Source organism: Mustela nivalis (genome assembly GCF_964662115.1).
Source record: "Mustela nivalis genome assembly, chromosome: 6".
NCBI lineage: Eukaryota > Metazoa > Chordata > Mammalia > Carnivora > Mustelidae > Mustela > Mustela nivalis.
In genome coordinates this window covers 107,634,222-107,661,568 of record NC_139025.1, presented here as the reverse complement: position 1 = coordinate 107,661,568, position 27,347 = coordinate 107,634,222, and the positions used below count along the sequence as shown (strand labels likewise).

The following is a 27,347-nucleotide window of genomic DNA, read 5'->3' as shown; positions in this document are numbered from 1 at the left end:
AAAATCCTACACTCTAACAAGTGGAGTATTATTCTTCATATGTTTAAGAAGCATCATTTTTTATTATTTATTTGAGAGAGTGCGTTCAAGTGTGTGCATGTGTGACAGGGGGCAGAGAGAGGAGAGAAGCAGGCTCTCTGCTGAGTGCAGAACCCACTTGGGGCTCATCTCAACTCCCTGAGATCATGACCTGAGACGAAATCAAGAGTCAGGGGGCTTAACGGACTGAGCCACCAGGCATCCCAATAAACACCATTTTATTACTGGAGATAATTTCAAAGTTTGTATATTACAAATGTTATTACAAGAGTACCGAAAAGGATGAAAAACCACAGATGACTTTTTTTGTGCCTTTAAGGCATCTTCAGTCCTAAACACACACAAAAAAGGTAAGAAACAATTTGGGAATGGGGGAAGGGAGGAGGACCTGAGTTCTAAGTCAATTTCCAAAGCAAACTCATTCAATTCACATATAGCACACATTCAAATATACACTTGCAAATTTCCTACTAATATTTTAATGTAATCACTTAGAAACATGAATATTTAAGTGACTTCAGATAGTCATTCTCAGCAATCTTTTAAGAAATTTTCAGGTAATTCAACATCTGTACAGCTTGGAGAAATGTGAGCTTAAAAATAATACAGTTCAGTGGATTTATGCCAGATGAACATCCGTAATCATTAACAAATCTGCAAAACCCTCTATATCAGATCTTAGCTGTTCAACATTTCTGATGACTGACAAGATAAAAACCAAGGAATTATATTGAAACAGAAAAAAACTGCAGAAAAATCACCGATTTCTATTTCAGCAAAGTAGAAGCTGCAGCTGGCTATCTGTCATATTGAGACAAGGGAGACACATAAAAAGCAAACAAGCCTTTCTAGAACAACTTGAGGAAAATGCCCTAATAATACGGACCAGAAGAGGAAGTAACCCACTCAGGAGACCAGGGAGCAGAGTAAAACAGAAAGACTCCCCATCATCTACCATCTACTCTATGATATAGATATACATATGGGGTTTCTGACCACTTTGAAAGAAAATAATACACAGGGATAACTGAACTGATAAAGTTAATTCCAGTATAAATAGGAAAGAAGTGATTATTCTCTGGTGACTGCTGACCAGGTGAAATTACCAAAAAAAAAAAAAAAAAAAAAAAAAAGTTAAGATAAGTTTCTTTATAAATAAAAACTATACTTACCACAATCCATTCAGCAATATTTTCATAGAGCTCTGGACTAAAAATTGCTTTTTTAAGCCTAGCTAGAGGACCATCAGCATCTACTAGTCTGCACCGCATGAAAACATCACAGTAGCCTCTAAAATCATTGCAAGGGGACCCAGGTTGCAAGGTGATCGTTCGACCAACGAAGTGCATGCTCCACCGCGAAGACCCTGTACTGGCACAAGTTGATGGGTCCACTAGAAAAGAAATGCCAAATATAAGTTGAAGCAGATTTCCTACCAGGCTAGCTGGGGAGAGAGGGAGGAGAGGGAAAAAACTGCCTAAAATCACTACCATGACATGTTATATAGACTTGCATGGGTTAGGCTGGATAACACCATTGGTAATTAGCCTTAAACATACAATATAAACAAATAGCCAGCCAGCAACATCTGATTTTGTACCTACAATGGCTATTGGTGTTTATATTAATTATTGCCATAAAGCTGGCAGGTTTTTGTCTAGTTTATCATTTTTAAAACACTGTAGGGATCATAATACTAGAAATAAAATGCTACACTACATTTAAAATTTTCCAAAGAGGACCAGTATCAGTAGAAATGACCTGTCCAAACTGGATAACTATGTTTAATGCTTAAAACTTAAGAGGAAAATGAGTCCTGCTTGGCTCAGCTGATACAGCATGAGACTCTTGATCTTGGTGTTGTGAGTTCAAGCCCCACATTGGGGGTAGAGTTTACTTTAAAAAAAATTTTTAAGGGCACCTGGTTGGCTTAGTCAAAAAAGCATGCAACTTTTGATCTCAGGATTGTAAGTTCAAGCCCCACCTTGGGTCTAGATAACTAAAAAATAATAAATAAATACACAAACTAACTTAAAAAAATTGAGAAAAATTGGTTTTAAAACAGATTTTATAGTCTTGTGTTTTTAAAAGCCTTACTCTTCTTCATACAGCAGACATGGCATAATTCCTTATCATCTTTGCCATCTGAGCTGGCACAGGTACACTCCTCCAGGCCATACTTCTCACAGATAGAACCTGCACATTGCTGCAAGAAAAATAAAAGACCAGTTATTAATCACTCTACAGTCAAACCTAGTGTTCACAGTGACAGGTATACACCTCTGATGCTAAAATAATTAAGTAGAGGGCCACGTAGGTGGCTCAGTGGGCTAAAGCCTTTGCCTTCAGCTTAGGTCATGATCCCAGGGTCCTGGGATTGAGCCCCGCATCGGGCTCTCTGCTCAGCGGGGAGCCTGCTTCCTCCTCTTTCTCTGCCTTTTTGCCTACTTGTGATCTCTGTCAAATAAATAAGTAAAATCTTTAAAAAAAAATAATTAAGCAGAAACACCAGGGGGAACAAAAAAGTATAGATTAATATCAGAAGTGGATCATATAAACATACCCAAAAAACAATTAAGTGCAAATAAGGTAGCAAATATTTTTTTTTTTTTTTTTTTTTTTTAATTTGACAGAGATCACAAGAAGGCAGAGAGGCAGGCAGAGAGAGAGGACGAAGCAGGCTCCCCACCAAGCAGAGAGCCCGAGGTGGGGCCCAATTCCAGGACCCTGGGATCATGACCTGAGCCGAAGGCAGAGGCCTCAACCCAATGAGCCACCCAGGAGCCCCAAGGTAGCAAATCTTTTAAAGAAATGGCAACTCAAAAAAAAAAAAATCTGAACAAAACAAAAACAGAGAAAGAGATAGATGAGCATCAATTTTATATTGGTTATTATGATGGCTCCTTTATAAGAAGAGAAAAATTAAATTTTTCTCATGTAAAGTGAATGTCTAGCCAAGAAAGCTTTAAAGGCTTCACATTCAGATAAAATGACAGAAGAGTCCTTTTATGTAGGCTGTTAAAATACTAATTTATAAAACTCAAAAGCAGTGCAAAGTCATATGCCTAGCTATAAAACTATTTTTTCTCTAGAGACTATCAAACACATGCAGTGGAAAGATGAAATGTTAGTAACTAATCGAATGCCACCAGGCACTTATACCACATGGTATATTCATGGCTTTATGAGGGAACAGAAAGGGATATTATTAAAACAGGGATCAGGATTAGTTACTAGAATGCTGCAGCTTTAAGTAACAAACAATTATTCTGAAAAAGCAGGTTTTATAAAACTAAATGAAAGGGTTATAAAGCAAATGCTTACCCCATTAATGCACACTTGAGTATGCCTATTACAGTCCGTAAAGTTTGGTTTAGGATCAGAGGCTGGGCATAGAGCTGTGATGCCATTACATATTCCCTCTTTTGCACAGTCTGAATCATCCCGACACTTCTCAGTTTTTGATTTGAATGCACACTGTGCTGTACAACAGGGACCCTGACTTGGGCTAGAATGAACAGTAAAGTTTAGATTAAGGAAAATTACTTGCTTATTAGGAAATAAGATATGCATAGATATGGTCCTAGTTTTTAAATCATAAGTCTTATCTTTATGTAAGCATGTTATTGGAATAAAACTTCAAATTTTGGACTAAGAGGCTACTAAATTTCAACATTCTATAAATGTGAAAGAGTGACTGTCTTGCTTCTATAATCAAGGCATACTGTATTCATCACTCTTATTCTACTTGCCTTTAGTGAAAGGCTATCATAAAAACAGATTTAATATTAGGTGAGCTATCACTGTGTTTCACAGTTAACATTATACATTAGTCAATTCATCAATTTTTCTCACATTTATATGCTAACATCAAACTAGGCTACACAGACCAACCATTTAAAAAGAAGTGCACTGGCAATATTTTGTTGCTTATATCTACCATTACCAAAGTAATTTTGACAAGTGAAATAATAATATGACACTAAGTTAGAGGAGTCTATGAAAATCAGTATTACCTAAGTATTTAAAGTTAAAATTCTAAAAATACGGATGAAAGTCACATTTTTAAGTTAGGAACTGAACAGTGTGTATTTTATTGAGCGTCCTGTCTTTTGCCTGTTTTTTACACCCACCACACAAGCTACAATTATAAGGAGCTCAATCTGCCAACCACAGTGCACTCATCAAAGCTACTCCAGAAAAATATACAAGACAGCAGCAAACAAAGACAAAGTTTCCAAACCCTATGTGTCTCTAAAGTCAGTTTTAAATGGGTCCTAACTGCCCCGGGCTGACCGGTGGCAGCGTGAGCACTCCCGGGATAGGCAGAATACCTGCACTGCTTCCCAGGCTTCAGCTTGCATTTCTTCCCCTCTGGCTGGTTTGCATCATAGCAGCACTCATCTTTACACTGGTCACTATAGCCACAGTCACATTCTTCACCTTGCTCCACCATCCCATTTCCACAAATAGGTTGGCCAGATTCTGAGGAAAATCAATAAAACAAAGTAAACACTGTCAGCACACATAATTTGATTTAAAATGCACAAACTTTGGAGCCTCATAACAAAGGGAGAAAGGATAATTTGATGAATACAAAAAAGTAGAACTAGGAATCTCGAAATCAGTAGAAGACCTAAATTCAATTCTAACAGTGCCTCAGTCAATAACTAGCAATGTAGCCGTTGGGCAAGTCACTTCCCTTTTGGGGGGCCTCAGCTTCTTAATCTGTACGGTGAAGAGACTTGACATTATGGTTCCCTCTAAAGTCCCTTCTGGAAGTGGTAACATTCTATTTAGGCTACACTGAGCTTTACTGAACAATGATTGCACTGTTCACATTACGCAAATATGAACTAAGTTCTTCATCAACCAGGAAAAAAATTGAACCCTCTTTGGTAACAGAAAATTTCAAATATACACAGAAGTAGTAGAAGTACAGTGAACTCCCATGTACCAATCACTTGGCTTTAACAACTAGCAACAATATGCTATAAACAATTCCACCCAACATATTCATTTATTCTTGTAAATACTCCAGGACGAATCTAAGAGACAGGAGTTTTTTTCTTTTTTAAATCTAACCATAATAACATTATCACATCTAACAAAATTAATAATATGCTTTAACAGCATCTAATAGCCGATCCATGTTCAATTTCCTCAACTGTCTTTTTACACCTGGTTTGTTTGAAAAAAGTACCACATAAGGATCCTCAACAACCCCATGGTTGCTTTTGGTTGGTATGTGTTCTTTTAATATATGAGACTCCCTCCTCTCTTTTTACTTTTACACTATTTATTTGTTAAAGAAATTGGATCATTTTGTCTTACAGAATTGCCATGTTGTGTTTAGCTGATTATATCCTAGTCAATAAATATTTTTTTAAATGTACATTAATTTGTTCCTCAGCTAGACCCAAGCTCTCTAAGGGAAGAATTACATATTCTTTCTATTTTTTTTGTATTCCCAAAAGCCTAACAGTATTGGGTCAAATCTTGGCTCATTAACGTTAGACAGTCTGGTCTAAGCACAGTGAATAATTTTAGAAAAACTTGTAGGCTCTCTTAAAGTTCTCGAATTTTATCAGTGGGCTTTAACATCTGTAGAGGAATGCTACTCCTTGTAAGATGAGATCACAGAACTTTAGCATCTGCAGAGAAATGGCAAGAATCAAATGTCTTCACTTTTTAGAAAAGAAAACTAACTTCCAGTCTGTGACTTGCCAGAAACTATATGCTGCAGTACACGCAAATCAGAAACCAAACCTAGATTTCCAGGATCTAAACTCTGGTGCTCTTTTCTTTCTGCTACATCAAATTGATGTGGGAAACTGTTCTAGCACTCTTAAAATTAAAACTTAAAATTCTAGCTCTCTTAAAATTGAGAACTGAGTAAATATATGGGAATACCTGAACTTAACACAAAGCATATCTGAATCCAAACTATTCTAGAAAGACTAGCTTTATATTTAAAAAATTCATTCTTACCCTTAACCACATCAAATATTAAAGAAAATCTTAGAGCTAACTGAAGATCTCTCCCTCTCTTTCATTTTGTACCACCTATTCTGTTCTCTAAAACTAGAAGCATGAACACAGACATATATTCTAAGTGAGTAATAATGACTTTGTTCTTAAGTCTCGTAATCATCATTTCAGAATTCACAGGACATGTAATTTAGGAGAAAAGGAAAAATGATAAAGTCAGAAAATCTCTGAGGCAATATTTACTACACACTGGTTTTTATTTCATACAGAAATATTTTTTCAAGTAAGCTAGAACACATGGAAAAAGTGCTGTTTAAATGCAAAAATTATAATAGACACATATCTCACTATAACTTAAGAAACAAATTTCCTTACATAATACCTACAATATGCTCATTTATAAAAGACAACTTCAATCAGAAAGTTTTCTGTGAAAATCCAGTTTACAAATAAAGAAACTAGGTAGCACTTTTACATGTCTTAGAAAACCTACCAGTGATAATAACAACATCAGTAACAAAAACGATACCATCCATGTAATTTGAATCTGTCCTTTTAAAACAAATAGAAGGCCTTAAAAGAAAAAGCCAATCAATATTAAGTAAAAATTAAAACTTGAGCCTAAACAAAAATTTAATTTTTACTCTGGGAAAGATTCTATGAAGAGGATAAAATGAAAAGCTACAAACTGGAAGAAAAATATGTGCAGATCAATATCTGACAAATGACTAGTATGCAGGCTATGTAAAGAACTCTCAAAACTCAACAGAAAAAAAAAAAATCCAATGAGAAATGGCCAAGAAACATGGACATTTCACCAAAGAAGATAAACAGATGGCAAATAAAGCACATGAAAAGATGAACATTTTTAGTCATGAGAAAAATGCACATTAAAACCACAATAAAATACCACTTTACACCTATCAGAATAGATAAACTAAAAACAATAAAAATGCCAAAAGGTGACAAAGATGCAGAGAAATTAGATCACTTATAAACTGCTGATGGAACCCTAAAATAATACAGCCGCTGCAGAAAACACTTTGACAGTTCTGCAGAAATAAGAGCAAACAATTATTATATGATCCATCAAGTGGACTAGGGGGCATTTATCCCAGAGAAATGAAAACTTATGTTCACATAAAAAGCCTATACACAAATATTTATAGCTGCTTTATTCATAATAGCCAGAAACTGAAAATAGCCCAGATAGCCTTTAGCAGGTGAATGAACTTCCTAAAAGAATAGTTTGGACTCAGATATGCCTTGTGATGGGTTTGTATGTTTGAGCTGTGTTCCCTTGTAGCCTGTGCTACAACTGTAAACAAATTGTGGTACAGACACACCATGGGATACTCCTCAGCAATAAAAACAAACTCCTGATAAAGGCAACAATTTGAATGAATCTTCAGGGAATTTTGCTGAGTGCAAAAAGGCAATCTCAAAGGTTACATAATGTATGATTCCATTTACATAACATTTGGAGTGACAAAATTTTAGAAATGAAGAATGGTTTAGTAGGGCATCGGTGAGGGGATAGCAGGAGGGAGGTAGGTGTGTTTGCCCTCAACTAACTTAATAATGTTGTGAAACAGGATAAAGTAGAATATCTAGAACATACTTAGAACATATTAAATACCGCAAGAGAGGAATAACAGATGAATAGATAAACAAAATGTGGTATTATCCATACAATGGAATATTATTCAACCATAAAAAGAATGGCATTCTAATACAAACTATAATTTGAATCAATCTTGAAAGTTTATGCTAAGGGAACTAAGCTAGACATGAAAGGCCAAATATCGTACAATCCCATCTGTATGAGGGGCCCAGAACACAGGCAAATTCATAGAGACAGAAAACAGATTACAGGTTACCCAGTCAGGAGAGAGGGAAGCAGGAGTTACTGCTTTTAATGATTATAGAATTTTATCTGGAGAGATGAAGAAGTTTGGAAATGGGTAGTGGTGATGGCTGCACATCGCTACAAATGTACTTAATATCACTGAATTTTTAACTTAAAATTAGCTTACATACAAATTTTGTATATTTTTATTTTTTATTCTTATTTATATTATACATATTTTATATATTTTTTTCTTTAGCATAAGGCAAAAAAGAATTTCACAGCAGCTTTATTCACAATAGCCAAAACCCAAAAAGCCCAGGTGTTCAGGTGCTCAACAATAGGAGAGTGGATGAGCAAAGTGTGATATATTCAGACAATGCAAGCAATATTAACTACTCAGCAATAAAACAGAACAAAACACTACTGATGAATCTCAAAATATGCTGAGTGAAAGCAGCCCTCCACAAAAGAATATAAACCATATGATTCCACTTATATGAAGTAAAACAAACAAAATTTCTCTACAATGAAATAAATCAGAATAATGGTTGTCTCTGAGAATTGTTGGGGGCAGAAACGGACTGTGAAAAGAAATGAAAGAACTTTGTGGGGTGACAGAAATATTCTGTATTTTGATAGGTGCTTAGGTCATACAGGTAAATGCGTTTGTCAAAGCTCACTAATGGTGGACTTCCTGTACAACATTTCACTTATATTTAAAAAAAAAAACGCACAAACAATATTGACCTTTAGTTATACAGGCTGAAGGGTTTAAGGGTGAAGTATACTGATGTCTGCAATCCATTTTTAGATTGCTACAAAAAGAACATGGGATTGAGGGATGGGTAAGTTAATAAATAAGTTATAAAGCAAATACAGCAAAGTTTTTAATAGTTATAAAATAGAGGTGGTAAGGGAATGGGTGTTTCAAGTTTTCTGAATGTTTGCAAATACATGTTGGGAAAACATACATACCAACAAAACAGTTGTTTCTCTTCTTCTCAAGAACTTGGCTTATATTTCTAATACTACAGAGTGAGAATTTATTGTTGTTAAGTTTGTCCCCGGATGTTGCTCTTGCATACATGATGTAATTGCCATTTTCTTTCTGTCCTAAATTCTTAGACTCTCCTGGAGTGCACTCTGTTCCAGAATCATGCTGCCAAACAGAATATAGAGTTACATAAACAGGAAGTAAAATAAGGTTTTCAGGTCATCTGATTAAATGTAATTTTCTCACCAGAAGAACAATGGAAGCTTGTGGACTCTTCCCTAAAAAAGATCCTACAATTGTTTTAGACTGTGAGAAGGAAAACAATTTGCTCTTTTAGGAGCCACTGTCTTAGAAGGGGAGGAAAAATGAGGGAAGGTCTACCCACAACAATGTACAGCTCTGTAAAGGGGGAGTAGAATGGAGGATAAACCATCATAAAGTCTGTCAAAAATAAGCTCGCCATGCACTCCTATGTTTATTGCAGCATTATTTACAATAGCCAAATTATGGAAACAGGCCAAGGGCCTACTGACCGATGAATGGATAAGGAAGATGTAGTACATATACACAATGGACTATTATTTAGCCATAAAAAAAAAAATGAAATCTTGCCATTTGCAACAACATGGATTGAGCAAAGAGAATAAGGTATGTGAAATAAGTCAGTCAGATAAAGGCAAATACCAGACAGTTTCACTCATACGTGGAATTTAAGAACAAAACAAATGAACAAAGGAAAAGGAGAGAGGGAGCGATGCCAGGAAATAGTCTTTTAACTATAAAGTACAAACTGATGGTTACCAGAGAGGGAGAAATAGGTGATGGGGACGCCTGGGTGGCTCAGTTGGTTAAGCAGCTGCGTTCAGCTCAGGTCATGATCCCAGTCTCCTGGAATCGAGTCCCACATCCAGCTCCTTGCTCAGCAGGGAGCCTGCTTCTCCCTCTGCCTCTGCCTGCCACTATGTCTGCCTGTGCTTACTCTCTCTGTCAAATAAATAAATAAAATCTTTAAAAAAAAAAAAAAAAAGGAATGCACTTATGATGAGCACTGAGTCAAAAGTGTTGAATCACTATACTGTATACCTGAAACTAATATAACACTGTATGCTAACTACACTGAAATTAAAATTTAAAACTTAATAAAATGAAAAAAATAAGCACCTACTTTCAAAACTAGCAACAGGAATGCAAACTACTTAAAATGACTAAATATTCTTCAATATACATGTTAAATTACTATGATTAGTTCAGAGAGAAAAGATGAGGAAAGACGGGAAACAAAAGAGAATGGCATGAAGCTAAGTACATAAAAGATAGGCATCTAAGAGAGTTGACTTACTAACTAGTATATAAGAAAGATTAAGTAAATGCTATTTTTAAAAAATTTTTATTTATTTATTTGAGATAAAGGGAGAGAGAGAGACTATAGCAGACTCCACACTGAACACAGAGCCAAACTTGGGGCTTGATCCCGCACTACAAGATAATGACCTGAGCTGAAACCAAGAGTTGTTTGAGCCACCCAGGCACCCCAGTAAATGCTATTTTTAAATGACAATTAAGAAAAGCCAAGTGGTGGGGCACCTGGGTGGCTTAGTGAATTAGCCTCTGTCTTCAGCTCAGGTCATGATGTCAGGGTCCTGGGATGGAGCCCCATATCGGGCTCTCTGCTCAGCGGGGAGCCTGCTCCTCCCTCTCCCTACGTCTCGCCTGCGTCTCTGCCTACTTGTGATCTCTCTCTCTCTCAAATAAATAAATAAATAAAATCTTAAAAAAAAAAAAAAAAGAAAGAAAGAAAAAGCAAAGCCAAGTGGTAAAACTAAAACACTCTTTGCAAGAGTAAAACAACAGACATATATGTGTGTGTATACAGAGAAAATTTATGGTGTTGGCATACACATACCAAAAAGTACCAAGTACCAAACTATAGCTCCATAAATTTTCTCAAAGTAAATATACTTATGTAACCAGCATGGAGATCAACTAACAGAATACTACCAGATTGCATCGGCACCCCCACCGCCATTCCTCCCCTGGGAAATATTTAAAAAACAAATCAGGGATGCTTGGGTGGCTCAAGTCAATAAAGCGACTACTTTCAGTTCAGGTCTTGATACAAGCATCCTGGGATCAAGCCCCAGAATAGGGCTCCCTGGGAGCTTGTTTCTCCCTCTCCTGTTCCCCCCTGCTTGTGATCGCTCTTTCTGTCAAATAAATAAATAAATCTCAAAACAAGCAAATAAACAAACAAATAAACCTCACAATGCTCCTCAAACAACAATTCAGAACTTGCCAAAAAGGGTGAAAATATTTGGATCCTAGAATAAAAGCTCCGTTTAATTAAACTGTTATTTGAATACCCAACAATTCCACCTTCCAGAAAAGAATGAATGCCCAAAGGCATTATGTTTCTTTTCAAAACCCATCTAAATTACTTTCATTTTCTACTCCCTAATCTGAAACAACTTTTTTTAAAAGACTCTATTCTTTTTTTTTTTTCTAATTTAACTAATATTGACATCAAACATGGGGCTCAAACTCATAACTAGAAGATCAACTAGCTTCCAACTGAGCCAGCCAGGTGCCCCTGGAAGCAACTATTAAACGTAAGACCTCTCCTATCACATTTATTCTCCCTGGTACCTCTTGCTGTTCCCCTGAACATAGATTCAGCATTTAACAACTCTTGATTATTCTCTATTACTACCTTGCTTTATGTTTTCATTCTATAGAATTTAATTTGCTTTAGGATAATGTATGACACTAGATTTATTCTCAGCATTAGAATTTTAGAAAAAGAAAAAAATCCCATACTGTATAACTCTTGATATTATCACAAAATATTTTTAATTCAATAAATATTAGAATGTGTCCGATATTATATGAGGAACTAAAAATATAAAAATATAAAGATGAATTTAAGCATCATTCCTAGCCCTTAAAGGCTTATATTCTATTTAAAAGAGATAGCATATTTTGATATCCCTGGCTAGTCTGACTCTCTGCCCCATAAATCTATTACAGATATCACTAATTGGGGAGGCCTGACTGGCTCAGTTGACAGAATACGTAACTCTTGATCTCGGGGTCATGAGTTCAAGCCCCACATTAGGCAAAACACTTGGTTGCTTACACTCACATGCATACATACATAAACTAACAAATAGAGAACACTGATCAGTTATTACTTTACTAGCCCAGAGGATATTGTAATAGATAATCATTAATGGCCATGGAGGGAGAAGAGGTTATAAAAAAGCATGCCAACTATTCATATTTGTCATACTCAGAACAGGGGATAAACAAGCATACGAGTAAGCAAAATATAAGACAGAATATAAAGGCTACTTGACTATATCCCCCAAAAGTCCTGACAGTTCAAATGGTTTCACAAAGAAACTCTAAATTTGATAAGAAAACAAATATTTTTCTCTGACTATAAATACAATACATACTCTTTTAGAAAATTTAGAAGATAAATTTCAATCATACTCAACCATGCATAACTACTATTAACATTTTGGTCTACTTCCTACCTGACTTGTACGTAGTTATATCATATTTTAATACAAAATTTGAATTATACCACTTGTACAGTTATATACATGGTTTCTTTCAGCTTAACTGAATAAGGCAAACACTGATTTTTTAAATGATTGCAGAGCAATCGAGGATACTTTCCTATTGTGGGGCCATTTAGGCTGCTTAAAACTTTTTGCTATAAATAAATAAAACTGTAATAGATACTTTAATGCACATAAATCTTTGACAGATTCTGCCTTTTTCTTTTATAAAGTTGGATTCCCAAGCATACAGTTTCTGAGTTACAAGGTCAAACATTTTAAGGGTCTTGATACATAATGACAAAAGGGCTCTATCAATTTACATTATGTAACATGGATCAAGATTTCAGTAGGCAAAGATGAGAAGGAATTGGCTTCCTGGCAAAAAGAAAATTTTAAAGGACTATAAGTAACTTAATTTGATAGGAGGGGATAGTTAACACTGGAAATATACTTAAACCCAAAAGATGGAAAACCCTGGGGCGCCTGGGTGGCTCAGTGGGTTAAAGCCTCTGCCTTCGGCTCCAGTCATGATCCCAGCGTCCTGGGATCAAGCCCCCAATCGGGCTCTCTGCTCAGCGGGGAGCCTGCTTCCTCCTCTCTCTCTGCCTGCCTCTCTGCCTACATGTGATCTCTGTCTGTCAACTAGGTAAATAAAATCTTTAAAAAAAAAAGATGGAAAACCCTAAATGCTAAGATAAGGAGACTGTATGAGCAATACCAGCAGATATGGGAAATAAGGTTGTAAACTGCAGTGACATGATCAAAACAATCAGAACTATAACCTAGACAAAGATTAACTTGGTAACAGCAAGCACATATTATAACTTTCATACTAAAAAACAGAAACTTGTCTCATTTATTATTTCAACTTCCCAAGACAGAGCTTATAAAGTGGCTAACAACAGGTGTACAATAAAGATTTGGGATAGGATAAATAAACACTAGCGAGTGTGAACCATTAAGAGAAAAAGTAACACTGACATAGTACAGATGTACAACAGGAAAGATAAAGACAGATTTCAGATAAAGATGTCAAGGGAGATGGGCTCAGGAATTTATAGTACTGGCTGCTCTTAGTAAATTTAAAAGTAATTTAATAGTAAACACTACTGTGTATATGCATGGTAGTGTGAATAACATGAACAAGGGAATGGGGTGTGATTGAGCATGGCAGAGTCTTTAAAAGTAGTCTGGTATGAGAGGAAAACAACAGGGTAAGCAAAGAACGTGAACCAATTTATCCATTAAACAAAAAGCCTTAAGTAATATAAAATTATTATATTAAAAAAAATTTCTGGCAGTTGGATAAGGAATAGATTAGACAGGAAATAAAAAGAGAACAAATTAGATTCCCTACTCTAAGTGTGGTCTACAGAGCAGGGGCAGCTACAGCAACACCTGGGAATGTAAAAACTGGGGTGCATGGGTGGCTTAGCTGGTCAAGCATCTGACTCTTGATCTCAGCTCAGGTCTTGATCTCAGGGTCATGAGCTCAAGCCTCACGCTGAAGCCTACCAAAAAGAACAATGCAGAAACTTGTCCCCCCTCCCCATGGAATCTGTATTTCAAGATCCTTGGTAATTTACAAGCACTTTAAAATACAGGAGACCCTACATCACTCAGCATCAGGGAAATACAAATCAAAACCACAATGAGAGAGCACCTCACACCAGTCAGAATGGCTAAAATTAACAAGTCAGGAAATGACCAATGTTGATTAGGATGTGGAAAAAGGGGACCTCTCCTACACTACTGGCGGGAATGCAAGATGCTACAGCCACTTGGAAAACATTATGGAAGTTCCTCAAAAAAGTTGAAAATGGAGCTACCCTATAACCCAGCAATTGCACTACTGGGTATTTACCCCAAAGACACAAACATAGTGATACAAAGGGGCACCTGCACCCCAATGTTTATAGCAGCAATGTCCACAATAGTCAAACTATGGAAAGAGGCCAGACCCCAGATGTCCATCAACAGAAGAATGGATAAAGAAAATGTGTATATGTATATATATGTATGTACAGATGTATATAAGTACACACACACACACACACACACACAAATGGAATACAACTTAGCAATCAGAAAAATGAAATCTTGCCATTTGCAATGACATGATGGAACTGGAGGGTATTAAGCTAAGTGATATAAGTCAATCAAGAAGGACAATTATATGATCTCACGTATATGTGGAATTTAAGAAATAAAACAAAGGATCATATGGAAAGAGAGGAAAAAATGAAACAAGATGAAATCAGAGAGGGAGACAAACCATATGAGACTCTTAATCACGGGAAACAAACAGAGGGCTGCTGAAGGGGAGAGGGGTAAAGGAATGGGGTACCTGGGTGATGGACACTAAGGAGAGCACATGATATACTAAGCACTGGGTATTACATAAGACTGATGAATCACAAATCTGTACCTCTGAAACCAATACTACATTATATGTTAATTTAAAAAATAAATAAAATGTAAATTAAAGAAAAAAATTGGGACGGCCTTAGCCTAAATGACAGAGGAGTAGCTAAAGAGTACTACAACACCCCAAGTAAGGGTTGGAATCAAGGGGACTGAGAGAGAAAAGAGAACATTTGCTTGCCCTTGAAAAAAAATAATTAACCATAAGCAATAGTTCTCTGCTCATCTCTACAATTTCAATTACTCTCTTAAGAACAGATCACACAGTGTGGGATGCCTGAGTGGCTCAGTCAATTAAGCCTCTGCCTTTGGCTCAGGTCATGAACCTTGGGTCCTGGGATCAAGCCCCACATCAGGCTCAGCAGGGAGTCTGCTTCTCCCTACCCTTTGTTCATGCTCACTCTCTCTCAAATAAATAGATAATTAATTAATTAATTAATTAAATAAAGCGGATCACATATTTCCTGCAAAGAGAACCCGCTTTCAAAGTTTTGAACCTCTAACGAGAAAAAAAAAAATGTATCAAGCTCGAGAACAAAAGCAGTCAAGAGGCAGAGAAATTAAACACATTTTAAATAGTTTATCTAAGAATATTAATAATCTATCAATTTCTGATAGGGATTTAGAAGAAGAAAGATTTGTTATTTAGAGAGATGGCACTTCCATTTTACAAACTAGGAGAAATTAGAGAAGTGCATTTGAGGATTTTAAGCTCCAACTATATAATTTTCTTCTAAACTCAAGAAAATTTCCATTTCTACAAGTGATATGGTACAAGTAAAATGAATTTACATAGTTGTAAAATGAAATTTTCCCAAATTCATTATTTAATAAGCCTTACCAAAATCATAAGACTATCTTTCAGTATTTTGTATTTCTGTGTGCATTAATCTTTAGGTCTCTTGAAAATCAATATGATAGACTGAGTACTAAATGACACCAAGGAATTGTTAATTGTCAGGTATCATAACTACATTACAGTTATATAAGAAAATGTCTAATTTTTTAAGGATGTATACTGAAATATGTTAAGGATGAGTAAATTTGCTTCTAATCCCTTACAGAAAGAAAGAAACACAGAGAAAGGAGGTATGGCAACATCTTGGTCACTGTTTAATCTGAATCAGAAGTTGGCAAACCAGAGCCCACAGCCCATTTTTATATGGCCCAAGCTAAGAATGGTTTTCCATGTTTAAAGGATTGTAAAGGGGCGCCTGGGTGGCTCAGTGGGTTAAGCCGCTGCCTTCGGCTCAGGTCATGATCTCAGGGTTCTGGGATCGAGTCCCGCATTGGACTCTCTGCTCAGCAGGGAGCCTGCTTCCTCCGCTTTCTCTGCCTGCCTCTCTGCCTACTTGTGATCTCTCTCTGTCAAATAAATAAATAAAAATCTTTAAAAAAAAATTAAAAAAAAAAAGGATTGTAAATACAACAAAGAATAATATGCAACAGAGGCCAAATGTTACCCTCCAAATCTAGCATGTTTACTAGCACAGTCTTTATAGAAAAAGTTTACTGACCCCTGTTCTAGATAATGGGTATTTAAGAATTTATTGCACTATTTTTCTCTACTTTTGTATATGTTCACACTGAAAAAATTTAAAATATCAATCCACAATAGAGAAAGACAAATCTAACAAACTCCAACAATGCTTTAACAGAAACCAAGCAAACCCCCCCCCAAACAAAAAACAAACAAACAAACAAAAAACACTCCACAGTTTGCTAACATTCAAAATGTCCTTTTATTTTTTTTAAAGATTTTATTTATTTATTTGACAGAGTGAGAGATCACAAGTAGACAGAGAGGCAGGCAGAGAGAGGGGGAAGCAGGCTCCCCATGAGCAGAGAGCCCAATGTGGGGCTTGAACCCAGGACCCCAAGATCATGACCCGAGCCGAAGGCAGAGGCTTTAACCCACTGAGCCACCCAGGCACCCCTCAAAATGTACTTTAAACAATGAAAAGTGAGGGGAGCCTGGGTGGCTCAGTTGGTTGATCATCCCATTCTTGATTTCAGCACAGGTTACCATCTTGGGGTCGTGAGCTCGAGTCCCAAGTCCATACTGTGGGTGGAGCCTGTTTAAGATTCTCTCCCTTTGTCTCTGCCCCTCCCCCGGCACATGGGCACTGTTCTAGGTCCAGCAGACAGAGAAGTGAATGAAATAGACAAAATTCCTTGCCTTCATAGACTTCTGCATTGTTATGCTTACTTTTCTTATTTGACTTGCAAATAGTCTATCCTCCTCTCTTTCAGTAGTGTCAAGTACATTCCTGTGTTCCAATATATAAAAACTAAACACTAAACAGTTAAAAAAAAAAAAAAACCTAGAGGCGCACGGGTGGCTCAGGAGGTTAAGCCTCTGCCTTCAGCTCAGGTCATGATCTCAGATCAGGGGCTTAGGATAGAGCCCCACATCGGGCTCTCTGCTCAGCGGGGAACCTGCTTCCCCCCCATCTCTCTGCCTGCCTCTATGCCTACTTGTGATGTCAAATAAATAAAATCTTAAAAAAAAAAAAAAACTAAATATCCATATGTACTTGTAAACAAATCACTCAATATAAAATTTAATAATCTTTTTTACAAAATCTAATGATTAGGCAATACTTACTGGAGATCCAAAGTTATGTCCAACTTCATGAGCAAAAGTAATATGAGAGACTTTGGGGGGCACATGAGACCCATAGTTCTGAACAGTAATAATTCCAGTGTTTAAGGACTTCTTCTTACCATCTGAATACAGCTTACTTTTTTCACATATTCCTCCAGAGCTTCCTAGTTCAGAACAAAAGATGGCTAAATTAGCATCTATTCACCCCCGAAAATAACTTTCTAACATATACTACATCAAATTAAAACATTTTATATATTCCACATATATTAAATACTCAAAAGTTTCTTTAGGCCAAGATTAGTAAGTCATTTCAAATAACTTTTAATGGTACACATAAAAAAAACTCCCAGGACTTAGTATAAGGCCCTTAAGAAAATGTCCTTCATAATCAAAATATTCCCTAATTTTTACTCCCATTAATTTAGCAAAAGTTTCTGTTAAATTTGAATATACCCATATTTACGCTATCAAAGCCTATATCTTCTTGTTAAAAAAAAAAAAAAGAAACAAACATTTAATTTAAATGAAGTTGAACAAAATATTCTCAAGTAGATTCTGAGAAAGTCACATCTACAAGTAACAGTAGTGATGCATAGGAGTACATGATTCATTATCTTTAGAGGCAATATACAACATATTTTTTAAAAAAGAAAATAATTAGTGGTTGCCAGGGGCTGGCAAAGAAATAGGGGGATAGAGAGAGATTTGTAAAAGGGTAGAATTTCCACTTATAAAATGAGTAAGATCTATGTATCTAATGTATAACGTGATGACTATAGTTGGTAACACTGTATTGTATAAAGGAATTTGCAAAGAGAGTAAAACTGGAACACTCTCACCAAAAATAAATACTATATGCAGTGATAGATGTCACCGCATCTATAAGGGGGAATCCTTTCACAATGTACATGAATATCAAATCATTATGTTGTATACTTGAAGCATCTTACAATTTTGTCAGTTATACCTCAATAAAGCTGTGGGGCAAAAGAAAAGAAGTATGCCCAGGAGGCAAAAAAAGGGGATTGAAAGGGAAGGAAGGATAGAAGATGGACAGAAGGGGAAGAAAGCAAAATGTGGAAAAATGTTGATTGATTAACCTATCATGAGTTCACTATACTATTCCTGCAACTTTTCAGCAAGTTTGAAATTTTTTTCAAAATAAGTTCAAAAAATTGAATTATGACTTTCCAATGTATCTTGAGAATGCTTTCAAATTTTAAAAGAAAACCTATAACACTACTTCTATTATATATATTAAATAACTTTGTAGTTCACTTGTTGCAGAATAGTAACTTGCCAAAATAGCCTAACAGCAAAATGATAAGTACTTGTACATCTAAAGCCAGTTAATAATAAGAAATTAGAAAAAGAACAATGGGAAAATCCAAAACTGGCTGGCCAACCCATGTCTGTATGCACACAAGTACTGAGAAGAATATAGTTCTTTTAATAATTCTGTTAAAGACTCTTAGTGAGAACTCTTTTGTTTACATTCACATGAAAAGGTTTTCTCTCTTTGATGTTTTTATTAAAAATACAATCAAATGTTAGGATATTCTGATAATCAAATTATTTCAAATTAAGCTTTCTATATGCAAAGTTACAATCAAGTTATTAAACCATTAAAAAACCTTATGTTTAAAGTTCTGATAAAGCATATAATAGAAGGCAATTAAAAACAGATTTGCTAAAATGGCATAACACTACAACTGCTGCCCTGTTCATTTTAATATTAGAAAGAAAATTTAACAAGGGGCTCCTGGGTGGCTCAGCTGGTTGAGCATCTGCCTTTGGCTCAGGTCATGATCCAGGGATCCCAGGATCTAGCTCCATATCAGGCTACCCACTCAGCAGGCAGTCTGCTTCTCCCTCTGACCCTCCCCCCATCTTGTGCTCTCTTTCTCTTTCTCACTCCCCCCAATAAACAAACAAACAAATAAATAAATATTTTAAAACAAATTTAACACAAAATTAATATGAATTTGAATTACCATCATGATTTAGGAAGTGAAAGTAACAAGCTCCACAGATAAGTAAACTGAAAGACTAAGCCATATGCAGATTTTAACTAGCACAAGATGGAGAACTTTTATGATATTCAGAACTTACTACCTTTTCTACAAAGAAAACTGAACAGAATGAAAACACAGCAAATGATGTATGAATATTTAATATATATTTTTCATGCTACTTCTGCTTTTGGAGATGAATCCTAAGGACTGTATCACTATTTCCAGAAATTAGAAAAGATATGAATAAGCACTCTGTATGTAATAATTATAGTTTTAAACAAATAGTAAATTAATGTCCTGCCTTAGTGAAGATATGTCATACGCAAATTGGTCCAATGCAGTACTGTCAAACTTGAATTAAGCATAGAAGACTTCCGTAAATCTTTATCAGTTAAAAAAGAAAAAAAAATAGCATGTATTAAAAATCTGATAATATAATTTTTCTGTATTTTTAAGGCTTATATAGTTTAAGGGAAGATCAGACATAAATCTGAATGTTCTCTTCTAAAATACAGTCTTTGAAATTTCACATCCTGTTTAACGTCCCAGTAAATATTTTTGGTTTTAATGTGTATCTCTTAGAGAAAAGTTCAATATTTGTTACAAACTAATAACATATGTTAAAATAACTCAATCATATGGAAAAAACAAAAGACTATACTTAATTTTGTAAGTTATGGCTTAATATTTTTTTGGCAGTAGTACACTGATTTTTTTATTTTAATTCCAATAAAGTTAATATAGAGTAGTATGTTAATTTCAGGTATACAATATAGTGGTTCAACAATTCCATACATTACCCAGTGCTAAGTTATGGTTTAATTTTTTACAAAATAATGCAACTAGTTCTGATGTGCCAGAAACTCAATCAGTGATATCATATACACCTACAGCTAAACCACGGCTCAAGTTCAATAACTGCTTTATTGTAAAAATTCTAATACAGGTAGTCATCGTTGCAAAACACAAATTGTGAATGAATACTAATGAGAAAGGTAAACATTTTTTTGAGTTAAAAGCTGGATGGATAGATGGCTCAATAACCAACAAAGTACAATGACATTTTTTTAAATCTACTATACAATCTGAGGGCTAAAGTCACAGAATATCACTCCTAAATTTTAAAACAGACCTTCACCCCAGCCCCCAAATTAAAAAAACTATAGGATAATAATATATATAATACCCTGTAAGAGTCCACAAGCACAGTTTTGATGTGAGCAAGCCTAAACACTTAAAACTTAACATACTGACCATGCAGTGTTAATCTGAGCAGTAATTTTGAACCAGACAACAGTCTCACTCCCTGACAGGTTGTTAGGAAATATCCTAAGGGCATTTCTTTGTCTTTCGTGTCTGGAAAGCAGTATTCACAAGTAATAATGAGGGACCAGAGAAGTTAAACGTCCTGCTTGGACCAATCCAGACCACACAAAATGCCAATATTAACTGTCCTCTTGTAATATTCTAATTATGTAATTCTCCCAGCCTTATAACTAGACTTTTAAACAACATGTTAAGAATTTAATAGGCTTATGGGTTATCTTGAGAACATGGAGTTGAGCTCTGTATGTCCTTAAGTCCTAATACGTAAAATCAAACTAAAATTTCTAAACTTAAGAAACTACTGCTAACAATTGAAATGTCTCAAAAAATGTTCTTCACAAATGGTCAGAGGAATACCAAATGGTTCAGGATTAACTATAGAGATGAATTCCACAGACAGCCTTACTCAGTGGCCTGCCCAAATTGAGACTATGTTCATGAGGATAACATTAAGAAGGATAATACATGAAGAACGTACCTTAATATATTTTAAAAAAGAAAATGGCCCCTCTCAAAAGGCATGTTGGAAGGGTGCCCCAAATAAAATGCAAAAGATTATCTAATACAAGGAATTTACTTAGTTAAGGATTCAACACTGCAGTCTCTAAATTAAGTAGGAGGCTACCTGCTAAACACAGAACTGTATTCATACAAAGAAAAGCTTGAAGAAATCTTCCCAGTTCCATAATCAACACTAACTTTGTTTAGAAAACCAGATTCCCTTTTTTGGACTCCCTTCTAATCACTGTATAATTTAAATGGTAGCCTCTAAGCAAGCCCAGTTCACAGCTGTTTCCACTTATTATGGAGTTGGGCAGGAGGTTCTGTTTTCCTAATTAAAGAAAACCAAGGCCATACCCAACTACAGAATGATATTAAGTGAGAATAAAAAGTAGTGTAAGAAGATTTAAAGACAAAAAACCTACTATTCAAATGTTTCAACCTTCACCGTTTTTCCCAGCTTAACTGAGTCAGTGAAGACCTCAGCTAATAATTTGAGTAATACTGTGAAAATTAACATCACAACAAAACCCTCCACACCACCATCTATTTATAGTAAAATATCTGCAGAATTAAATGAAACTAAGTTAAATAATACAACAAAATCAAAATTAATTAGGCCAAATAAAAATGAAAGATTGAGACAGTAACAGATCACAAACTGAACAGATTAGCTACGAAATGGTACTTTTTAACAAACGGATTAACCACAAAAATTACTAAGATCTTTAGGCAGAAACATGCAGTCTATAAAAGGACAAAGAGAGAAGAAATTACAATGAAAAATACACACTGAAGCAAAATGATGTACCTAAATTTCTAAGATAAATTTATAGATACAGAACAGACAAGAACCCAGTCTCCTAGCTCCCAAACCAGTGCTCTTCCCAAAATGATGTCTAAATATTAAAGAGTAGAACCCTTATAACTCCTCTTTCAAAAAAAATGGATTCCAACAATACAAAACCTCTTCCAAGATGCTGGAAACATTTCAACTTCTTATCAGAAACATCTTGGAGTAAGCTACGATCCTGTAGTATATTAAACTCAGCAGAATAACTACCAAATGCACTGAACCTGGAGTCAAAAGGTCTAGACTCTGGGTTCTGTGTGATCCTGGATCGGTCACAAAAATCTCTAAATCCAAGTTTTCTCATCTGCAGAATGGAGGTAATAATACCTACACCTCAGAAGGGTACTGAAATAATAAAACCAAATATATATTTTTCCTTATAAAAAATTACAACGTAGGGTGCCTGGGTGGCTCGGTTGGTTAAGTGGTCTGCCTTAGGCTCAAGGTCATGATCTCAGGGTCCTGGGATAGAGTCCTGTGCTCAGCTCCAGCTCGAGTGCCCCCTCTCTCTTACCTTCCCCCAACTTGTGTGTGTGTTCTCTCTCTCAAATAAATAAAAATCTTTTTAAAAAATACAATGTGGGTCAAATATAAAACCCAGTTCAGGAAGTCCAAGGGCAAAGGGAAAAGAAGAAAACTGTCAATGTTATGTTAAGGCTGGTACCCTATACTAGAAAAAGCCAGATCAAAAGAACAAAGATCAGGGTGTCTGGGTGGCTCATTCGGTTAAGCACCTACCTTCGGCTCAGGTCATAATCCCAGGGTCCTAGGATGGAGCCCAACACTGGGCTCCCTGCTCAATGGGGAGTCTGCTTCTGCCCCTTCCTCCACCCCTCTCCCCACCTCCCTGCTTGTGCTCTCTTGGGCTCTCTCTCTAATAAAATACTCAGAAAAAAGAAGAGAAAAAAAGAAAAAAGAACAAAGATCCCTTCTCTTTCCCACTCTGGACTCCATCCTTCTGTCCCTCCCAGTAGCTCTTAGAGAAAGATTTCTAAGAACTGGAGTTGAGGGTTTAACACAGAGTAAAGAAAGAGGTATCAGAAGAAGAACTTGCGACAAAAATACAAGTTATATGTCCCACTTACAATCGAGAACTTTGCCCACTGCCGTTCAGAACAATGAGTAGCATCACAAATGGTGGTTCAAATATCAAAATAACTAGATAAAAAGACTAATTGTCCATTAAAAAGACTAAATGTCCAAACCCATTACCCTAGTTTAATCACGAGAAAAACATCAAAAAGACTGTAATAGAGGGGCATCCCACAAGATACTTAACCAGTACTCCTCATAATTGTCAAGGTCATCAAAAACAAAGTCTAAGAAACAATAATAGTTAAGAAAAGACTAAAGAGACAAGATAACTAAATGTAATGTGGTGTCTTGGATGAGATCCTACAACAAAACGGGACCTTAGGTCAAAACTTAAAAAACTGAATCAACTACGGACTTCAGTTAATAATTTTGTTAATTGTAACAAATGTACCATCTAATGTAAGCTGTTAAAAATTTGTATAGGGGGGCGTATACAGGAATTCTCTATACTATATGCTCAATTCTTCTGTGAACCTAAAACTATCCTAAAAATACAGTTTATTTTTGCATCTACAGACATGAGGCTATCTGAAGCTTTTAAAAAACTGATCAAGCTCCTTCAGGAGTATTACATTCCTAATGAACAAAAGTTTGAAGCTGAAAATGTAAAACAGTTTCTGGTTTGAAATCATCCAATCCCCTATCCAAAAGCCATTCTGTGAGTAAGTTTCCTTAGAGACAAAAATATGAACATGGTAGTTCTCAAACTTGAATGTGAATCAGAATCACCTGGAAGGCCTGTTCAAACAGATTGTTGGGCTCTACACCTAGATTCTGATTCAGTAGACCTGAGTAGCATCCATGAATTTGCATTTCTGCTAAGTTCCAAAGTGATGTTGATGCTGTTAGTCTAAGGTGTACACTTTGAGAATATATTAATGGTAATTTACAATAAAAAATCAAATGAATCCTTGAATGTTCACAGTACTTACTAATGAGTAAGTAGAAGAAATCATGAACTTTGTAATAAATCATCCAACTTACTCAAGAAGGGGAAAAGAAATATCAGAATATAAAAGTTATAAAACATGTGAAATTATCATAGGAAAAAGTGAGATTATACAATCTGCTGACAATGCAAGTAACACAATACCAGGACAGATCAACATAAGAGACAAATATAAATTTCAAAAAATACTGTACTATGATATATAGTTCATGACATAAATTTGCACCTTAATGACATCATGAAAATGTGGAAGAAAAACAAAAGAAGCTTTGAAAATTGCAAAAGTATTATTCATTGCTGGCTTTAAAAATAAAGCAAGAAATATAAAAACTAAAATACAGTACTACTTAAAATGTTAAAATATACATTACAAATCAAACAATTACTAATTAAAGCACAGGAAAAGAAAAGCTTCCCTTACTGGGCATAAAGCATTCTATGTTTTAAAAAAATTAGAAATGATACATCAGAAGAGGTATTGCCAAGATGAAAGGCTACTGATCAAACTCTATATGGCCAAAGTTATATTCAAAGAGTCTGGGATTGTTTCTACTCAATCTTTCAATTAATAAATTTGTATTTCTCTAAATTAGTCTCCTCAACTTATTAGACTATAAATTACAGACTCCCTATCCCCACTGTAATGGGAAAGGCATTATCCTATGCCAGCTTTCTTAATGACAGCAGTTTCCGTCGCTAAAGCAGAGACCCAAGCAGAGTCCGGGCCCAGGTGTTAAGGTTAGTGGAGGCTTGGGTACTGGGGCCTTCTGCTTATAACACTTTTCAGGCAACACTTACCCTTTGTTAAAATAAAGGCTGTAAATAAAATAATAATAAGGGCAGTCTTTCTTTTCTTTCTACCTATAGCTTCTGACTGTGCTCTGCTCTCTCATTGTAGAACAGAAGCAAGACTATCGTTTTTCCCTTTTAATTCTAAGGACCTCTTTCCCAGAAAAAAAATAAAAAATTAATAACATTAACTTTCATGAAAAAATTAGTAATAAGTACCACTTCTTCCTCATAAAATTATTTCAGCCACTGAAGTTACCAAATGTCAGGCTATCTCCCCATTTGTACTCATTTCAAAACAAAAAGCTATTTCATATATTTTCCTACTTACATTACACTTCTAACTCTTGCCTAACTCAAGCTCTTTAAATTAAGATACTGTACAGCCATCAGTTTCTACTATACTTTTGTAAAATTCAATTAGCCCTGAAAATTGCTTTTTTTAATTATTAAGCCAAGACAAAGTTAGATAAATTACCTGAAGGTGCTCCAACCCAAGCCAGACCAAGAACACCATCATCAAAATCTCGGTCTGTGAAGACATAGGCCAAACAGTAGTCATCATGATTCTGCTCAGAATTCAATTCCAGAAACTTTTCCACGCCAATATTTGGGAAACGGAAGGGATTTGTAGGGTCCTTTTCATCAGCAGTTGTGTTGATCTAAAATCCAAGACAACTATTTAAATAGGCAATTAACGTTAGAAGAGTCTATGTGTAAAGTCATTGATCACCTTCTTCTGAACCCGCCTGGACAATATGCTTGGAATCCAAGGAAAATAAGGCCTGGATTAAGGCTTCTACAATTATTCCCACTGCCCCTATCCCTAAGCTGATCATAGAAGTCAAAAAGAAAAAAAAGAAGAAAAGGAAAAAAGAAAGGCTGAGTGAGTAGGAGAATTAAAACTGGGTACACTAAATTTCTAGGCAAGTATTGACCAAATTTCTAAATACTGAACACTTGGGATGGAAAAGCAGGTTCTGCTTTCAAAACTTCTAATAAAGAAGTAGAGTTTCTCAAATTTAATCATGTGAGCAAGTCTCTTTTAATACTAAATGGTGGAATGCAAAAGGATATAAACCCCTAAATTCTAGCTAATTACTAGAACATGAAATAGATCTCAAACCCAAGACCCTCAACTCAACAGCCAAATCATTTCCTTGCTCTCCTTGCCTAAAACCATAGGAGTCAAGCCCAACAAACTGCAAGTTCAATTTTTTTCCCTGAATGTAGGCACGAATTTTCTTTTTACTCCCCATTCTCTTCTCTTACTATATCAAGCTGAGTTCCTCCAGAAAGTTTCTTTTGATACTTAGCTACTGTACTCCTAGTGCAGGTTCCTCCCTGACAAAATCTGAAGAATAATCAGTTCTGATAATAAACTTCTACCAAACAAAAGCTTTCATTTATAAGCCCCTGTCTCCTTTCAGAGATACTTGCCTATCCTCTGAAGTCCTAGAACAATTTGCCTTTCCTCAAGTTAGAAAATTACATATAAAACTGTGGAAACAGAATAAAAAGTGATATGTATGAAAGGAGACATTTTTTAGAAGGCAGTCCTCAGTCTATTGAAGATGTTAGTAGTAAAGGGAGGGTAGAACAGTTGATAAAATAAGAACTACAGGACTTTTTAGGTTCCATACCTTTCAGTAAAACCAAGAGACTCAGAAGCAGGACTGCAAAAATACTACTGTGGGAAACTGCCTGAGGACAGATTTCCAGTTTATCTACTAACAACTAAAAACAATCAGTAATGGTCATCTAACACAAAAATATCCAAAAGCAATCACACTATATATTATAAAAAGCACATGCTTAGAGACAGGCTATAGATGGCATTTTCCCACTAAACAGTGGGAAACAGTGAAATGAAATTCCTTGATATTTCTGAAATATTAGCTACAAATAAAAATTGCACCCAAATTGTAGTTACCTATATTACAAATGAGATAATATTTAAATGTTTATTGATACAAATTTCAAATTAATGGGTCACAAGGAATCTTCAGGTAAGATTTAAACTAAAATTTTAGTCTTGGTTAAAAGCTTTAAAACAACCAAGTGCCATACTATCCATTCATATACTTGCATTTCTTCATAATGCAGATCATTATACTAAAAAAAAAATGTGTTTCACTACAATTTGTTCTAATATTCTTTACTTTCCACTAGTTTGCATTTTATTGCTTTGCCTACTAAATAATAATTATTATCACTTTAACTTGCTCATTTAAAGGCTTAAATTACTCTCAAAATACATGAAAGCTACTGATTATAAACAATTCTTATGTTTATCTGCAAACCACATTTCATCCTGAACTCCCATTTAACATTTCATCACA

General features: G+C 35.4%; 1 protein-coding gene across 1 annotated transcript in view; it reads right to left on the bottom strand.

Moving 5' to 3' along the window:
- ADAM10 (ADAM metallopeptidase domain 10) overlaps window positions 1–27,347 on the bottom strand; it is a 137,785-nt gene that overhangs the window by 12,209 nt on the left and 98,229 nt on the right. Inside the window, exons 8-14 of the mRNA XM_082733756.1 lie at window positions 25,484–25,667; window positions 17,475–17,638; window positions 8,858–9,041; window positions 4,374–4,524; window positions 3,364–3,547; window positions 2,137–2,245; window positions 1,212–1,432 (exon numbers count right to left, since the gene is read on the bottom strand). Coding sequence (XP_082589882.1) covers window positions 1,212–1,432; window positions 2,137–2,245; window positions 3,364–3,547; window positions 4,374–4,524; window positions 8,858–9,041; window positions 17,475–17,638; window positions 25,484–25,667 — 1,197 coding nt within the window. The remainder of the gene's footprint in view (window positions 1–1,211; window positions 1,433–2,136; window positions 2,246–3,363; window positions 3,548–4,373; window positions 4,525–8,857; window positions 9,042–17,474; window positions 17,639–25,483; window positions 25,668–27,347) is intronic.